The sequence below is a fragment of the Cimex lectularius genome, unplaced genomic scaffold, assembly GCF_000648675.2.
Source record: "Cimex lectularius strain Harlan isolate CLEC.00 unplaced genomic scaffold, Clec_2.1 scaffold40, whole genome shotgun sequence".
Classification (NCBI taxonomy): Eukaryota; Metazoa; Arthropoda; class Insecta; order Hemiptera; family Cimicidae; genus Cimex; species Cimex lectularius.
The window spans coordinates 1462757-1480756 of record NW_019392652.1 but is presented as its reverse complement, the minus strand read 5'-3'; the positions used below and the strand labels follow the sequence as shown (position 1 = coordinate 1480756).

Below are 18000 nucleotides of genomic sequence, written 5' to 3'. Positions count from 1 at the left end.
GCTAGTGTGATATATTAGTCATGTGTACATATTTGTATAGTATACGGTAACACAAAAAAATTACAAAACGTTTCTGCGCAAGGTCCCAACACTAACAATAACGCCAGCGCTACACCCGGAGGACACATGCTATGAAAAACCACTCAAAGTTGACACTCATTGTGAGGAATGTTCAGGCGACGTGTCGGGTCCTCTGGATGAGAATGTATAGCTCAAGGATAGTTCGAGAAGTTAGAGTGAATCTTTTGGAATCGGGAACGGATCAGCCAAAAAGAATGTTGAGGTCGTGGGTAGTGAGGTTAGTGACGTAGTTAAGAGTTTTGACAATTTTTCTTAGAACTTTTGATTGAAAGGATTGCCTGTACTGGTTGTTGGTTGGCAGTTCCTCTCCATACGTCCAAAATGGACACAATAAAATCTTGTATAAGGTTAGTTTAGTGTTGACAGTCAAGACGGATTTCGGGCCTAGTTGTCCAGTCTTCTATTAAGTTGATTTTCAAGTCTTGGGTGGGTTTGGCATATCTAAAGCAAACTTAATAAAAAACACGTTTTGTTATTTTAACATGAAACAATGTAACATTATTAGTAGTATATAATTATAATTGACCGTAGTAATTATTTAAATTATTTATACTTTTTATCCATGGTCTTGGTTGAGATGAAAAAAACCAGTGTCACGTGCGGGATTCGAACCCACGACCTTCGGCTCTGGGCCGCTGCTCTAACCACACAGCTAACGTGATTTAACTAACCACTTCACATAAAAATTATAAATCACTACAAATATAAAGTCACGATGTTGTTTATGTTTACGTCAACTATTAATTAATCTTTATGTTTTTAGTTGGTCCTAGTTAAGCAAAACAATTATAAATCAACTATTTTTTTATTATGGAAAATAAATAAATACAAGTGCCCGGTTTAATCTTTGAGTTCGTTTGGGATTTTTTCCCCTTCCCGTTCTGACTAAATGGAATTTGGCATATACAAAACTTCCACATTTTGTGAGGATGGCTAATTTTGTCTGTAGATCATGACAGTAAGGAAATTATTATACAATTATTTTTTATTTTTTAGAAAATTGATTTATTGAAAACAAGAAGAAGGGGTTTGGTTTGGTTATTTTTACAGTGATGGGGGGTGGTGGGGGTTGGCGTGAAATCGCAAGTTTACACATTTTTTTAAATAATCAACCGGGAGGTTGTATTTTTTTGAAACCAAAAGACGTCCTCGTGGCATCCGTTTGAAATCCCGCCAGACAAAGGAAACTCACGCCGGCGAGAGGATTGCAAAACAAGTCGAAACCCAGTTTAAACTTTAACTGGAAAAATAGAAGGACGCAGACGACAAGCTTAGACTTTTGACGTCGACCTGTCCGCCAGATGGAACATTCGAGGGTACGTGCACATGGCCAATGGCCACAGCTGTTCAACTCCCATATTGTCTCACCCACCCCTCAGCCCGTCACGTACCAACTCAGTACTCAACAGTCTTTGACACCAAATACATTGAGGTAAGGATTATTATTCAGAAATCCGAGCTAAAGCCTAACAATTCTCTTTCAGAGAAATCTATTAAATTAATATATACCTTTTCCATTTTGGTTCTGTCAATTTAAAATTTACAAATGGATTATTATTTTCAGAGTTTATTAACAGTCTAATTCTTATCATTTTCATACTAGAAACTAATATACTACGCGCAAATAAAAAAATGATCTTCAGATATAATTAATAATGATTATATTAATCAACTGTTACTCTCTTCTTAATGCTATATTTAATACCATATTATTTATTAAAAAAATACTTTTAACTCTTCTAGATATATTTTATTTTAAAAGCACTTTTTTTATAGCATGTAACTGTAAGTTAATAGGCTAAGTACAATGATTAGCGTGTGCGCGCCTGCCTGCGATCTACTGTAGGTGTATTTTTTTAAATAAATAAATTATTATCTTGCATAACTTTACAGCGTTATGAACTTTTTTCGACTATTTCTCTTTCTTATCTTTTCTTTTTAACAGAAAAACACAACATTCTATTAAGAAGTGTTTGTATAATTACGATTCCAGGTGGTTAATGGTTTTCCAGGGCCCAACGGTCGGAGTTAATTTATCAACTGTCCTATCAGCACGGAAACTCGCGATTATGTCTTGTTTGAAAACTTGAAGATGTAATCAATATTTTTTGCAGGAACAATGGGGAAATGAAAAGAATCCAAAGAAAATTTTATTCGCCTTCAAGCTAAGACATTCGTTAATTTTGGTTTGCCGTGATAGAATTTAATCGCTTTTATTATAGATGAAAAAAGTTTTTTTTCTTTGTGTAAGAAATTTTAAAGCTGAAATAGAGACAAATTGGAAAAATATCTGGGAATAATTGGTTTGTCCTGTGCCGGTAGGGGTTGTCCGTTGTAACCCTGGAATGCTTAGCAACGCCCCTACCTGATGTAAAAACCGGATGAAATTTCTGGGGGGAAAAATCCTAAATAGATTTCTCCCTTATGTGGATATTTTTTGATTGTATAGATTGGCAACGGAAAATTCAACTGGGAACGCGAAATTCTGTTGATTTTTTTCACTAGGCTATATGTAGTGCTTATGTTCTGTACAATTACCTCCAAGAGATTAACAATAATAAACAGTTTTATTATTATTATTACTATTAATCCATTTAAATTTAGTGGTCTAATTGACCATGTTAATTATTTCAATTAATTATTCTTTTTATGTAAGGTCTTGGTTGAGATGAAAAGGTTAGTGTCTCGAGCGGGATTCGAACCCAAGACCTTCGGCTCAATACGCCCGTGCCCTAACCACTTGAGAAGTCACAAGAGATAGCTCAAGTGGTTAGAGCAGTGGCGTGTTGAGCCGAAGGCTGTGGGTTCGAATCCCGCTCGTGACATAACTTTTTCATCTCCTCAACCAAGACCTTAAATTAATTATTATTAAATTTACATTTTGTTACCGGGGGGGGGGAGGTTAAAGGGTTTTTAAAAATCAGCCATCTATGACGATCTTTCGCTTTTTAATTCAACTGTGCAACGGTTGCCTGTCAGCTTGCGTTAAAACTGTACAGGGCGGGGTCTGGAAATACACTCATATGCGGACAGAGGTAGATGTATGTACTGTGTATAGTTCGTCACATATTCTGCACATGCGGTTTGCATTGGTCCTGCATGTCAGATTCCAAGGCAGGCATGACCGCCGACCACCACCACCTCGTATAAAAGAAGAATGTTTCGGAGACGTCGGTGGCCGCAACGGTTTAGGCGTTGACACGGCGCTCATCACTGTAAGGTAAAGGTCCCGGGTTCGAATCCAGCGGCACTGAATTCGAACCCGACATAATTTCAAATGAGCTTTTTTCAAAAACACTGGCACTCTGAGGGTTTATACATCGTAAAAAAGTCTGTTTGACCTGCGACAGACAGTACAGATAATTATTGTTAATTTAGGTTTGAAACGAGTGATATAGATCACCGTAAGCTGAGCGTGAGACCGTTAAAGCCATCTACCCCTGAATAATTATATACGGATTCGTCTCATTCCCTTGGTCTTAATAAAGCTGAAAGGATTTTCTACTTTCTGTTTTAAAATTATCATTTTGTCTGTTAAATTCCTGTGTTAAGTTCCACCCAGATTAGCGTATATGAAAAAAGGTATAGATTCAAAATGACTAAAAAGTCAGCGATCCGTCATATCTCTTTGTACTATTTTCCCTTAGAGGTTTTTTCGGATTTGAATAATTACTAGTAGAAAATAATTCCACGGGACGAAGATGCTCTTACAAAGGGAATTATCAATGAAACGGTCCGTAGGATAACTTTGGCCGACGTGTCAAAAGCGGGGCAAGGGCGGATTTATTAATGTAGCCAGAGCGCAGTATCCTTTTAATCCCAAGATAGAATCTGTTTATTCTCGTGCAGTCTCTCGGATGTTGTTAATGTAGCTAGACGCGTCAAACTTTTGTTTCCAGGATTCCAGCCGGGAAACAAGGTAAATCTAAAGGTGGTATTGATTTTCGTCCTGCCCCGCTTATCTAATCTTGCTCGATATAACAATGAACACGCTCCAGAAACGAGCCATTTACTGACTCATGCCTAAACAAAAACTGCTTAATTTTTATTTAGATAATATTATCATGAGCGAAAGAAAACATCGAACAAAGGTTTTTTTGATTTTTATGATTGATAAGATCGTTCAGCTATTGTGTTTACGTTTAACAACAGATATTATGAATCAGCTATTAATAATTTTGCCGGTATTTGGATTTAACGTTTATTTAAACACGAACTCAACATTTCCTTGAATATTTTTTTCAATTTTTTACATTGGAATCATAACCTCGGGACATTAATAGCATTTACTCATAACCTTTGATTTTCCGCCAACTTTCAAAAAGAACAATTGTTTACCTTTGGAACAAAGCATTCGTGGAACTTGTCCTATGTTTCTTAAAATACATGCTAAACCATTACTTGATCTAAGAGGTTAAAATATTCACTGATTAATCATTTTATGTTTGATTTCTATTGTTTAATATATAAAGGGCGTCCTGTGAACAGACGTCAATTCTTCAGAAAGTTATGCTACTTTTCAACTTCTACTTAAATTAAAATAAAATAAAAAGTCCAGTCTTAATTCTCAATTGTATAAGAGACATTTCAATTTTCAGAATACTTCAATCTTTCACATCTTTATTTCATAAAGTCCCTCGTATCCCATGAAACGTTAATCCTGCTGTAAATTTGATTACAAGATTGGGAAGTGCAATGAAAATTCTCTGAGATTCATTTGTTTTTGTTTTGTATTTTCACCTTAAGCAAATCAAGTACAAATCGCTCAGAAGATAAATTTTATTTTTAGTATCAAAAGATCTTGCGTAAAGTTTAAGTGAGATTTTATTGGTTCTGTAAGTGTCGCTTAGAGAGACATGACGCTTACAGAAAAGTTGCCCCTACCAAGTGATTAAATGATCTGTTATAAATATACTTAATTTCTTAATTTGTCTACTTGGTCAGTTATAACTATACAATAAAATGTCCTATATAATTGCACTAATAAAACATCAAATGCGCAGTATTATATATATATAATNGCTCAAGTGGTAGAGCAGCGGCGTATCAAGCCGAAGATCGTGGGTTCGAATCCCGCTCGTGCCATTGACTTTTTTAACTCAACTAAAAACCTTAATTAATTGTTTACGTTTACGACACAATTTTCCCCAATTCGGTCAAGCCGGTATTTTTATAAGCGTGTTTTTTTAATTTCGCTTGTAATATAATTCCTGCAACGCCGGGATTTTACTTTTTTTTAATGAAAAGTGCAACACGCTATTTTACAAGAAGTTAAGTTCAAACTTTCGGCATTTTTTAGGATTACTAGATTGAAAATATGAAAGTGGACAGAGTATTTTGGCCTAAATATGAGATCTATTTCCACATCATGTCTACTTCGGAAAAAGTAATTTTTCAGGAAAGGCAAAAACTGATCCTAGGAATTTTGGAAATGGAGACCTCAAAAAGATGCCGATTATTTCAAGAGAATTGTTGTATCAGATTATGTACTCCTTTGTTATTGGCAAATTAACTGAAATGCAGATCCTTTTGGCTGTTTTTTTTTCTCTCGTTTTTAGTTAACTAATTAATTTTTTCCAGTCCATCTGCAATATCATTTAAGTATAGAAATGTATGTCCTATTCTTGAAATATGTACAATAAAATTTGAACTATTTTATCACGGAAGTAAGAAGTAAGTGTTAGCCAAAAGAATGTGCAATTCCATACAAATCTGGTCTCTAGTTATCACCAAAATTAACTTTTAATTGACAAAAATTTGATTTCCATTTAAAAAATTACTCATTAAGATTTTCAATCTTAAATTAATAAATAATAAAAGTAATGCAAAATAATAAAAAGATTCTTTGTTACAAAATTGTGAATACAATAATAATAATAATAATGTGTGGTGATTAGTGACCGTTAGTCGTTGATTATTCAGAAATCATGAGATGCGGTCTGGTGTGATGTAGGTTTCAGAAAAACATTTTCTTTATCGTGCCAACGTTTCGATCTTTATTGAGATCATCTTCAGGGCCTGGGATTTACAAACATTGTTTAAATTTAACAAATACATGTAGGCTGTGGAAAAAAATGAATTTATACAATGCAAAAAATATATTTTTTATATTCAATCAATTACGCAGAAAACAAACACTTTGAGTGAGTAGAAATACTTTGATTAGCCAGGGTGCTTTTTATCTATGACTAGTTCGTTGTGAATCGGTAGACAGCATTGTCTGAAGAGGATGTTAAAAGGTCCTTTCACTTTTTCTAGGAGAGGTTTATTTAGTAGTTGTGGTGGTCATTGTCATCTGCTCCGCAAATCGGACGTAGTTGGCTCTGTGGAACTAGTAAAGGTAGGTGTTTTATATTTACGTACTCTGTTGTTGTTTGGATTATCCAGAAACCATTTGGATAAATTGATGAAACCCTGACGAGAAAATCGAGGGTTTGGCTTGGTGTTTCTGTCCTATCTTTCTTGCCAGGAGTTGCTCCAGTATCAAAAGCACTACCAGGTCTTTTTCCAAGGAGAATTAAAGGTTTCCTATTTTAATTGTCGGATTACTATTTTATTTTGGACAATGTCGATTGGTGAGGCGAAAGCTTGGAGGGTGTGAGTAGGTCTTGACCTATAAGCTTTCCTTGTTCTCAGTTATGTTACTCTTTCTCTCTGCTTGATTATGCTTCTACTCCACAAAGAATCAGTTTTTTTTAACTGAAACGATCACGAATCAACACGTCATGCGAGGATTGATGGACCGGATTTACTATCCTTGACTTACCTTGTTCAGCCAAAGGCAAATTGGTCCATACATGTGCGGAAATGATTTTATCCCCCGATTCTTTGAACGGTACCTTAAGATTTACGGAATCGGGCCCGATACCCGGCGTACATCTGTCAGCTGAGAAGCGCGTGCTGTAATAAAGGCCCGGCCACAAAATAAGACATCCCTCTAGATAAGAATTGGTCACGCCCCTTGTTTGTTTTAAAGTCTCAGGTATCACACCCCGAAGTGGTCGCTTCGTGCTTCCCCGAAGCCATGGAGTTTATTAATTGCACCCTTAGACAAACATGTTTGATTTATTAGGCGATAACATCCTTCAGGGTTTACAAACTAGTACGTCTCTATTTCGATTTGGACTCGCAGGCGTTTTTACTACCTCCGGGCCTAAATAATTCTTCTGTGAAACTAATTCTTTCAATAAGTTAGCCGTACCATGTTTCTCATTAAAGAGCAAACTATGGATGTATCTGCTTTGTTGCCCAGGTGTGATGCTAATTATTAGCTTGGGAAAGAACAAAAAGGAAAACTGTTAAATAAAAAACAACACTTTTTTAAATACTGCGGTGATATTTAGTGTAAGCCAACAAATATAAATGAAATGTAATATGTGAAAGAAATCATAACCGTCCAGTGGAGCCAAAGGTTTCAAATTGATCCAAGAACAATTTGTAGGAAAATACATTGTTGTTGGTCTTGAACTATCGTTTCTTACAAGATAATCGCATCCCACAATAGAAAAAAGAAGAAAATCTAAGAAGAATATTTATGTAAATTAACGTGCGGTGTTTAGTGACCGTTAGCCAATGATTATTTGGAGATCGTGAGATGCGGTCTGGTGTGACGTAGCTTATAGAAAAATGTTTTCTTTATCGTGCCAACGTTTCGATCTTTATTGATATCATCATCAGCGCCTTGTGTTGTCTGCATTTCAACAAAAAAGTTCTCTGATTGATAACCGATTCAAGTTTCTACTCATTGTTGGCGATGTCCTTCAGAATACTCTTTGCTTGGTGTTGGGCATCTACAACAATGAGAAGAAACGTGCATCGACTATCAATCAGAGAATTTTTTGTTGAAATGCAAACAACACAAGGCCCTGATGATGATCTCAATAAAGATCGAAACGTTGGCACGAAAAAGAAAACGTTTTTCTAAAACCTACGTCACACCAGACCGTATCTCACGATCTCCAAATAATTATATAAATTAAACTAGAAAAGGGAACATGGTAAGTTTCTTGAACTCTCCTTAAAACCAAAATGATGTTAGCAATATTGCTTAAAGTTCTTTAATGGACCATCTTCGTTACAATAATCTTTTTTTAATATGAATTAATTTATTTTGACAAGAGGTGCAATATACATTAAAAGTGCGCTGGTTAAAATGGCTTTTAAGGAAATATATATTATTTCTTAAAGTAAAACTGGTCGTTTGGCTTTATACACCAACCATATAATAAATAAATATATACATATTCTTATAAACCCGTTGATTCAAAAAGATTTACCCTTCGATGCTCACTAAATTATTCCACAACACTAGGTCAAATGATTTTGCCCTTTTCAATCTTACAAAGATTTTCCGGTTGTGTAGGAATTCAGTCGCTGGTGATCAATGCCGGAAAATTTTGTGCATTTTCGTCTGACCTCAGGGAAATTTGCTGTCAGTAAGTGTAAACCTTCTTCCTTACTTATCAAGGCTGATTGACCATGTTTATTTTTCAGTGTTTGTTTAATTTTTGTCTTGGGATTTCATCCTGTGAGGTGATGACCATGTTGTTTGGTGCTTACCGATTATCTCGGTGTGTCTATCATTGCTTGATTGGTCTGACAGTCTTGTCATTTCGCAATCTTCAGTGTGTGTGATTCTGCTGTCAAGTCTCTTCTGTCAGGCCGTGGGGAGGTGCCATGGCTGAAGTCTGGTTTTGTTTTTATTGCTTCGCTGTCATTTTTCTTTTTAATTGGTACAGTGTTATGTATGGTGTATACGTTTACGTGAACTGTTATTAATTTGTTCGTTTATGATGTTTTTTGTTAAATGTTTTCTGTTTGTTTATTATCAAGTTTGTGAAAGTTCGTCTGTACTTCGTGTAGCAATTTCATGCTTGTGTTATTGAGGGTTTGTGATGGTTTACTATGAAGTGAATCGCATAATTTGATTTTACGTTATTGCCCTTAAACGAACTTATACGTTCTTTGTATCTGTGTTTTATTTTGCGTCCTGTCTATCGGATGGATTTGTTTCCGCATTCAGATATTATGGCGTGCCATTTTTGTCAAAATGTTTAGTTTTGTCAATAGTTTGGCTTTGTAGTTTTGCAATTTGTGGTCTTCCATGCTGTCGTAATTCCTTATTTGTTAAATAGCTGCGGTAGGGTGTCGTTTTCTTTGTGTGTGACTGTTTTGTTTATTATTTTGTTGATAGTGGTTAAGGTGAATTGTTTAATGATTACAATAGGTTTTATAGTTGTATTTCTTCTTTGTCAGTTGTACTGTTTTCAGCCTAACGTATTTTATTGCTGCCATTTTGTTTTTGTTTATGTCTAATTGTAATTGTCGGTTTTTTACCACTTAGGTCTACGAAATTTTATGAGAAATTAAAACGTCTAAGAAATACTGTTGCTCTCTATTTCTGCTGTTAATCGATAATAATTTTGTATTACTTTCTTTGTTAAAATGGCGTGGTTAAATACTAATTAATGCCCACATAGGCTTTCATACTTGATTGTATGTTACTACGTATTTAATTATTAGTATTTTGTAAGTTTGGAGCCGCTTCCTAGCAAGCAGTATAGCTGTCTATAACTTAAATCTATTTCTGACCTTTTTTTTCACGTGCTCTTTACGACTCGGCTTAGCATCAAGGGTCATTCCCTGTCTGGTATTATAACCCCATCGTTAAATGGAATATGGTCCTATTTTTTATTTTGTAAAATGTATATGTTACGATTTGAGCTGATTCAGCCTGAATAGTTTTATTGCTTAGTCCTATTAAAATCACTGATGTGTCATAGATCTAATTTCTCCACTCCTGCACTTAATTTTCGTGTGTATTGATCTGTGAGATCAGTTAGTCATTTTGGTAAGTTGTTAACATCTTGCGCTATTTCTTGGAGTAATCAAGTTTATATTTTATTCTTCTAAAGTGGTCGTTACTTGTACTACCCTGCCACTAAAGTTTTCATTAGTTTGAAGATTTCAACATGGTGACCGGTGAAAACTTCGGCTTTTTCTCGGTTTTCAGTATGTTTAAGAAATATCCCAAACATAATGTAAAAAGGTAAAGCCTGTTGTGTGTGTGTGTGTTTTTTTTTATGAAGTTTAATTCAGGTTACAGTCTAATGAGGTTAAAGCCTGGTATTTTAAATGTATTTAAATGAGTTAATCGTAAATAATTTACAGTAACACACAAGCTTGTGTAGTTGATTTGGCAAGTAGAAACGTGGCTAATTAAGTCTTATCTTTTCTCTGGGACACAACCATTTAATCTGGAGACATTTAAAAGCACTCTGGATTCGGTTTGAAAGACAATTATTTACAACATTTGCAAGTTCAATAGTGGATCATTTAAAAAAATAAAAAAGGAAAACCTTAGATCTGAGGAATAAGAAACAGGGGTTTTACTCTCAAAATTCCTATAATAATTTAGTAGATTCGTTAACGAACAAATATAAAATATGACAAGATTCAATCGTAGATTAATTAGTAGGTAATAGCCTGTATTACTCCTCTGTAATAATAATTTATCAAAAAATTTAACATAGAAACTATATCAACCCTACACAATTAAAATTATGATAATGTAAGTCATAATTTTATATAGATATAAATTTGTTCTTAATTCAATCTTTTTTTTTTTTAATTACTATAAATATAACCTGGTTGGTTCTTTGAGGAAAAAAGAGGGTAAGTTTTTCCAAAAATTTTGTTATTATTCTGTTAAGACAAGGTTTATTAAATACTATGAGGCACTCTCAACACGACCCGCAAGAATGGCACAATTACACAGAAGACAAACACTTTGAGCCCTGAAGATGATCTCAATAAAGATCGAAACGTTGCCACGATAAAGAAAATGTTTCTCTGAAACCTACATCACACCAGACCGCATCTCACGATTTCTGCATAATTGTTTATTATATATTCAGTTACAATGTAAGAATTTCATGGAATTATGGAATTTAATTCTTGCGGTTTGATTGGTATGTAATTAGTATGGTAAAATACTAATAAAGGTAAAATTAGTATTGCGGGCTTTTCAGGTCTCACCGTAAACCTTAAAAAAAAATTTCGATCAATTAACGGATGGTCTTAAAACCAGACATGTAAACAAGTAAATAATGAAGTGAACCTCATAAAACTGTGGCTCGCCCGTATTTTAATAGGATGCAAGGAAATAAGATGTAATTTCCAACATAAACGGGAAAACCGACCGAATATTACAAGAAGATGGATTATTTGTGGTAAAAACAATGAAAATAAACAAGAACCAAGGTTTTGGAAGAGGTCGGATCAGCAAACGCTAAGTCGGTAGTATTCTTGTAAAAATTTAATAAAACCCTCTGACGTGCTGGAACTTTAAATCGACTTACAAACTAAATAACTTCTCGATTGGTAAGCATTTTCGCTCAGAATAGTGAATAAAAATATATACCTCGCCAGCAATTTGCTGCGTCGCACTATTTCGCTAAACGCAATGTAAAAAGTCAGCTTTGTAACTTATTAATAGACTTAAATTATTTCTGCTTTTGGATTATCTTTATTTATACAAATTTCAATTAATTAATCGTTATGTAGGTATTGGTTGAGATAAAAAGTGTCACGAGCGGGATTCGAACCCACGACGTTCGGCTAAATACGCCGCTGCTCTACCACTTGAGCGCTATCGTGACTTCGATCCACTCGGACAACTTCCCATCTCAACCCAAACTTTCGAATTTTCCCTCCTTTTTGCCATTTTTATCTCAACCAATACCTTTATCACTAATAAAGATTAATTAATTGAAAGATTGTTGATTAATTAATTGTTATTTGATGAATCGGACCACGAAATCTAATGAATTTAATAAGTTAAAAAATAAGTATATCTTCACTAAAGCTCTCCGTGGCCATTTCATTTGTCGCCGAGAATTAAATAGATTGCACGACTTTTGAAAAATGGCAAAACGGAGGGAAAATTCAAAAGGTGGGGTTGAGATGGGAAGTTGGTGTCCGAGCGGGTCGAAGTCACGCTCAAGTGTTAGAGCAGCGGCGTATCTAGCCGAAGATCGTGGGTTCGAATCCCGCTTATGCCATTGACTTTTTTATCTCAACTAAAAACCTTAATTAATTGTAATATATTAATTGGTCAAGCGGACCACGAAATTAGTGAATTTAATGATTTAAAATAAAGTATACTTCACTAAAGCTCTCCGTGGCCATTTCATTTGTCGTCCAGCATCCAATCCGATTACATGACATTTGAAAAATGGCAAAACGGAGGGAAAATTCAAAAGAGGTTGAGATTGGAAGTTGGTGTCCGAGTGGGTCGAAGTCACGATAGCTCAAGTGGTAGAGCAGCGTCGTATTTAGCCGAAGGTCGTGGGTTCGAATCCCGCTCGTGACACTGACTTTTTATCTCAACCAATACCTTACATAAAGATTAATTAATTGAAAGATTTTATTTGGTCAATCGGACCACGAAAGCTCATGAATTTATACAATTTCATCGTCACCTAAAACAATGATGCATATATACACACAATTGTATTTAAAAAATTGTTATTATTATAAATCCATCTCCACCAATACCTTACATAAAAAGATTAATTAATTGAAATAAGTTATTATTGTATTTTATCGCATTAAAACTGCTTATTTCTTTGTAGTTAATTATCAAATCCGTACCGGATTTATTTTTTTCTTTTGGTCCGTGGTGTTAGATAGCCCTGATCACAATCCATCAACCAACCGACCTAACATATCCATTTTTCATTTACTTAGGCGTCTAGTTTATTCGTCACGATTTCTCTTCCTGGAATGTTTTTTCACTTGAATTAATTGGCTACAAGTCAATTCTGTTCTTTATTGGCCCAATTTTGCAATTTTGAATCGGAACTCTATACTAAAAGTCCCATTAAAAAACAAAAAAAAAACTAGTTTTAAAAATACCCTCGGTCAAACCTCGGGGCGATCGTGATGCAACGATGAACTCATACATGCTTGGTATCATCCTAAAGCTCATTTATTTTCCAAAAAATTAATACTATTTAATAGAGTCTGAAAGCATGTCTGGGGAATAAAGACATGCCGAGAATGTGCGGTGTTGCTACACAGATCTTAAGATGGGGGTGGAAAACAAAAGGTTGCAAAGATATTACTCATATATTTTTTAAATCAAAATAATCGCTATAGGGGCTGAATAAAATACAAAAACTTTTTTTTTGAAAACTTTTTAATGAAATCAACAGACTTAACAGATGAAGAAGTAAGCAGGTGGGACGTTTATTGATTTCCACCTGCGGAGGCTGTTATCCTTCATTCTTCGATTTCTCATTTATATAGAAAAAAACATTTCGTAAATGTCAAAAAGAATGGTCTTCTTACAATCAAATCTAATTCTTATTAATTAAACTAATTTGAGTGTAATTTAGATTAAAATTTAGAGATTTTTTAATAATAAGTCTTTATTTTCTCTGTCTTCTATTTTACATCTTAGTGAATTCAATTATTTATTCTTTCACACTTTCTTTTTCTAGTTCTTTTTTTTCTTCTCATTCATCAATTTTTACTATTCATTTCGTGCTTTTATTACGGGTAGGCTGACATAGTTGCAACTTTGCACGCTTATCGATTAATTGTTTGGTTATTCTTTCTGTTTCTTTTTTCCTCTCACTCTTTCTCTATCGTTTTTACTCTCTTCTGCCCTACGTATCGTACTTTCCCTCCCTCGCACACACACACACCCACACCCACACCTCACCTCACCTCTCTCTTTTATTTTTGTTCTCTCGTCTCTCTCTCTCTCTCTCTCTCTCTCTCTCTCTCTCTCTCTCTCTCTCTCTCTCTCTTTCTTTCTTTCCCCTTCTCTCTCTTTTTTCTTTCTCATCCATGCTATTTTACAATTCGTTTCGTATTCTTTTTTCTTTTTTATATTCATGCTGACATTGGAGCAACCGCCCAAATATCAATTCCATCTCGCATTTTGCTCTTTCGGTATCATTTTCTCTTTTTCTTTCTTTCTCTCTGGTCCTCTTTCTTTCTTTTTACTGTGTGGTGATTAGTGACCGTTAGTCGATGATTATTCGGAAATCGTGAGATGCGGTCTGGTGTGATGTAGGTTTCAGAAAAATATTTTCTTTATCGTGCCAACGTTTCGATCCTTATTGAGATCATCTTCAGGGCCTGGGATGTAAACCATGTTTGTAAATCCCAGGTCGTTAATATGATCTCAATAAAGATCGAATCGTTGGCACGATAAAGAAAATGTTTTTCTTTTTACTTTCCTCGCTCTCTCCTGCCCTTTCTTTCTATCTCCCTCTCCCTCTCATTTTCTCTCTCATTATTTTTTGCTTTCTATTTTTCTTTACTTCTATATCGGTCGCTCTTCCTCTCTCTCGCTTTCTCACTCTCACTGTTCTCTATCGTTGTTTTCTCCCTCCTTTCCTCTCTCTGTCTCTTTCTTTTCAATTTCTCACTCAAAAATTTTTACTAATCAATTTGTGCTTTTATTGCACGCTAGCTGACTTGTTGCAACTCTTTCGTTCTCTCTACTTTCTCTGTTTCTTTCTCACTTTCTCCTCCCCCAACTATCTTTCCATTCTTTCTTTCTTCCTTTTCTGTTACTCTAATTCTTTTTTGTCCTTTCTGTTTTCTTAATGGTTAAGGTCTCTCTCTCTCTCTCTCTCTCTCTCTCTCTCTCTCTCTCTCTCTTCCCCTTACCATCACCCTTACTCTCACTCTCTCTTTTTCTTTCCTTTTTTCCACCGCTTACCGCACTATTTTGCTTCCTCTCTCCCTCCAAAAAATTTGTCTAGTATTCTTGCATTTAAAAAAAGTATCACCCAATCGCCGACGCCACACACAACCCTCTCTTCATTTTCTCACACCCTCTCTCTTTCTCTTCCAATCCCGCTCCAACCATCTCACTCACGCCCTCTTTCCTCTCTCACCTAACTCCCTCTAATTTTTATATTTCTCTTCAGTACTTCATTGTATAACTGTGTTGTTATTCAACTAATAATTTGTATTTATCTTAATCCCTCTTTCCCACTCCATATCGCTCTCATTCCTTCATCGTCACCCTCTCCCACTCCTTCCGACTTCTATTATTCATTCCATCTCACCTTCCCACTCCACTTCATTCCCGCTCCCTCTTCGTACACCCTCTACCACACCCGCTCCCTCCTACATTTCCCTCCCCCATTTCTCTCCCATTCTCTCTCACCACCACACTATCAATTTTTTTTCTTACTCAAACCAGTTATTTCCTCTTATTTTCTCTCTCTCTGTCTCTCTCTCTCGCACACTCATTTATATGTATAAAAAATCATTTATCTCGTTTACATTTATATGGTATAACATTGTATTAACATTTTTCTTATGTGCAGTTTGGTGAAATTATAATGTAAGAATTACATTTTGTTTTCTTAGACTATTATTCTATGTGTTGTATACTCAACTAATGAATTTTATTTATCTTAATTTAAACAATGACAGTAAACATTTTATAATACTACAGTTAACATATTACTTTGTTGATTATACTTTTTACCAATTTAATTATATAATAATTAATTTTAAGGGCGGAGATCATGCTTGACGAACCGTTGGCTGGATACAAAAAGAGAGCCAGGACCCGCCTGCAGGAGCTGATGCTGAAGGAGAGCTATCCCCCAGGACATCCGATGGTGGTCGGCACCGGATTCCACCTCGACATGGGTACAGCAGCGGCAGCATCTGCAGTCTACTCCGCCCCGAGTGTCGCACATTTCTACAAAGGCTGTGATCTATTTTACCAAGTGTGGTGTCCACCGGCGGCACCCCTCTCGCCCGGGGACGGAACCCAGGATCCGCCGACGAAACCATTTTTTTAATCGGGGTTAATCCATTCTCCCTTCGTGCCATACATCTCAGGATATCTTAACCAAATCGTTATTATTGTTTTTTTTTAATATTAAAGAAATTATTTTTTAACATATCTTTTGTATTGATTATTGGTGGATGGGTTGCGTTTTATCTGGGCAGTATTTTTGTGCAATTGTTAATTAACTACAGATGACTTTCCTATTTTATATTTAGCCTTTACGAGAGAAAAATTATAAGAAAGTATTATTTTTAAATTGCCAAAGTTTAAACAAATAAGTAGAAATAACAAGTGTTAGATTATATATTGACCAATTATTTTGTCTATTTAACATTTATAAATATATAGATAGAGTGTATTATATGGAAGCAGGAAATGTCATATTTAATATGTATATCACTTAATGTGTGCAATCAGATAAAACTCTGTTATTGATTATTGTAATACATGTATACCTAGTCCAAAGTATGTTGATTATTTATACCAGACAATATACATATATACAAAAAATTTGCATAGGTCTCCTACTCAAATGCAACATTTCTGAGGGCATGGGATAAATGTCAATTTTTTTCAGTTGATTGTTCAACTTTCCAAACTCATGTTTTTAATGGTCTTCATCGGAGTTTTTGTAACCCTTTCTCCTTGGGTAAAGGACGTTAACTCCATAATCCCATTGTCACATTGATCCGGTATTGATTTGTTGTGCTTCTTAACCGAAGCTCCAAAGAAATTTTGCCGCTATTTGTCGCCATTGAGGAGAATAGAGCCATTTTCTTGATACTGCATCTACTCGGCCGAATTAAGAAACTGCAATTGACTAAATTGACCATTTAGTACAGGAAGCAATTCATAGTCTTCAATCCTACCAAATAACCTAATTTCGGCGAAGTTTCCGCGCGGCTAATGGAAAATTAATTTTGACTTGGTCTGCGGCTGCAGACATCAGTGCAGATTAAACATTTTATCCCTCGACACTAATGATTCTTGAATATATTATAAAAAATGTATTATTTTCCATTAAAGCTATGATTAAGTTATAAATTGTCCTCCTCCTCTTCCTTCTACAGAAATGTATGGTGATAAGTGACCGTTGTCGATGATTATTCAGAAATCGTGGGATGCGTTCTGGTGAGATGTGGGTTTCAGAAAAACATTTCTTTATCGTGCCAACGTTTCGATCTTTATTGAGATCATCTTCAGGGCCTGGGATTTACAAACATTGTTTAAATTTAACAAAAACATGTAAGATGATCTCAATAAAGATCGAAACGTTGGCACGATAAAGAAAATGTTTTTCTGAAACCTACATCTCACCAGACCGCATCTCACAATTTCGGAATAATCTTCTACAGAAAGTTATCTCTGCAAACTTCTCATTTCTTAAAGTGAAATATTATTAACGATAACCAAAAAATAAGAAACATGAGATGATAAATGGGAAAACCTGACCTTAAAACGTTGTACCAATCAAAAATGTCGGATAATGATAAAAATCGAAGTTAAGTTTTGATCAGGACGATATAAAATAGTATTTACGGTCGTATTTCGGACGTCAAAACGGTTATTTTAACCCAGGAAAACCGGTTCTTGAATACAATTTAACAACAAATGATAAAGCCGACCGCTGTAAATAAAACAAGCGACTCGGTCTCTTACCCTGAATCAATTGCAAGCCCGAAAAAGGAAATACAAAGGCCACTCCTAATGAATAAGTTAATTTTCCCCTGGCAATAAAAGTGGAAATGGGCCCATTTAGATGCAAAATCAGATGAAAAGACTTAAGGCAGCTCCGGTCTGATAACTGGCTGGGCATTAACGAGAATACTGCCAGCTAAATGAAAACAGGGCATATCTCCATAAATCAGGAATAGTTTTTAAAAGTTGGAAAAGGACGAGGGTCACAAATCAATTACCGGAGGTAGCAGGTATTCCGGTTGAAAACAATTAACAGACGGCAATTTCAAATGCCGTTATGGGATTTTCAGCCGGCTTTAAATTTGACAAGCTTCAGTTTGATTAAAAAAATGTTGCTAATATAACTTTGCTTTTTTTGTTCCTCGTTTTGTTAACAATCGACTCTTGAA

At 35.1% G+C, this 18000-nt stretch overlaps 1 protein-coding gene across 2 annotated transcripts; it reads left to right on the top strand.

Moving 5' to 3' along the window:
- The first annotated feature begins 1275 nt into the window (after positions 1–1275).
- LOC106670096 lies at positions 1276–16381 on the top strand. 2 transcript variants are annotated; one of them, XM_014400113.2, is made up of 2 exons: positions 1276–1513; positions 15632–16381. In XM_014400113.2, the coding sequence occupies exons 1-2, from the start codon at positions 1383–1385 to the stop codon at positions 15921–15923; spliced, it is 423 nt and encodes a 140-aa protein (XP_014255599.1). In that variant the 5' UTR covers positions 1276–1382; the 3' UTR covers positions 15924–16381. The 2 variants fall into 2 exon arrangements, 1 of the variants encoding a protein (XP_014255599.1); XR_001341024.2 differs by lacking the exon at positions 1276–1513 and adding an exon at positions 3892–4000.
- Positions 16382–18000: the final 1619 nt, after the last annotated feature.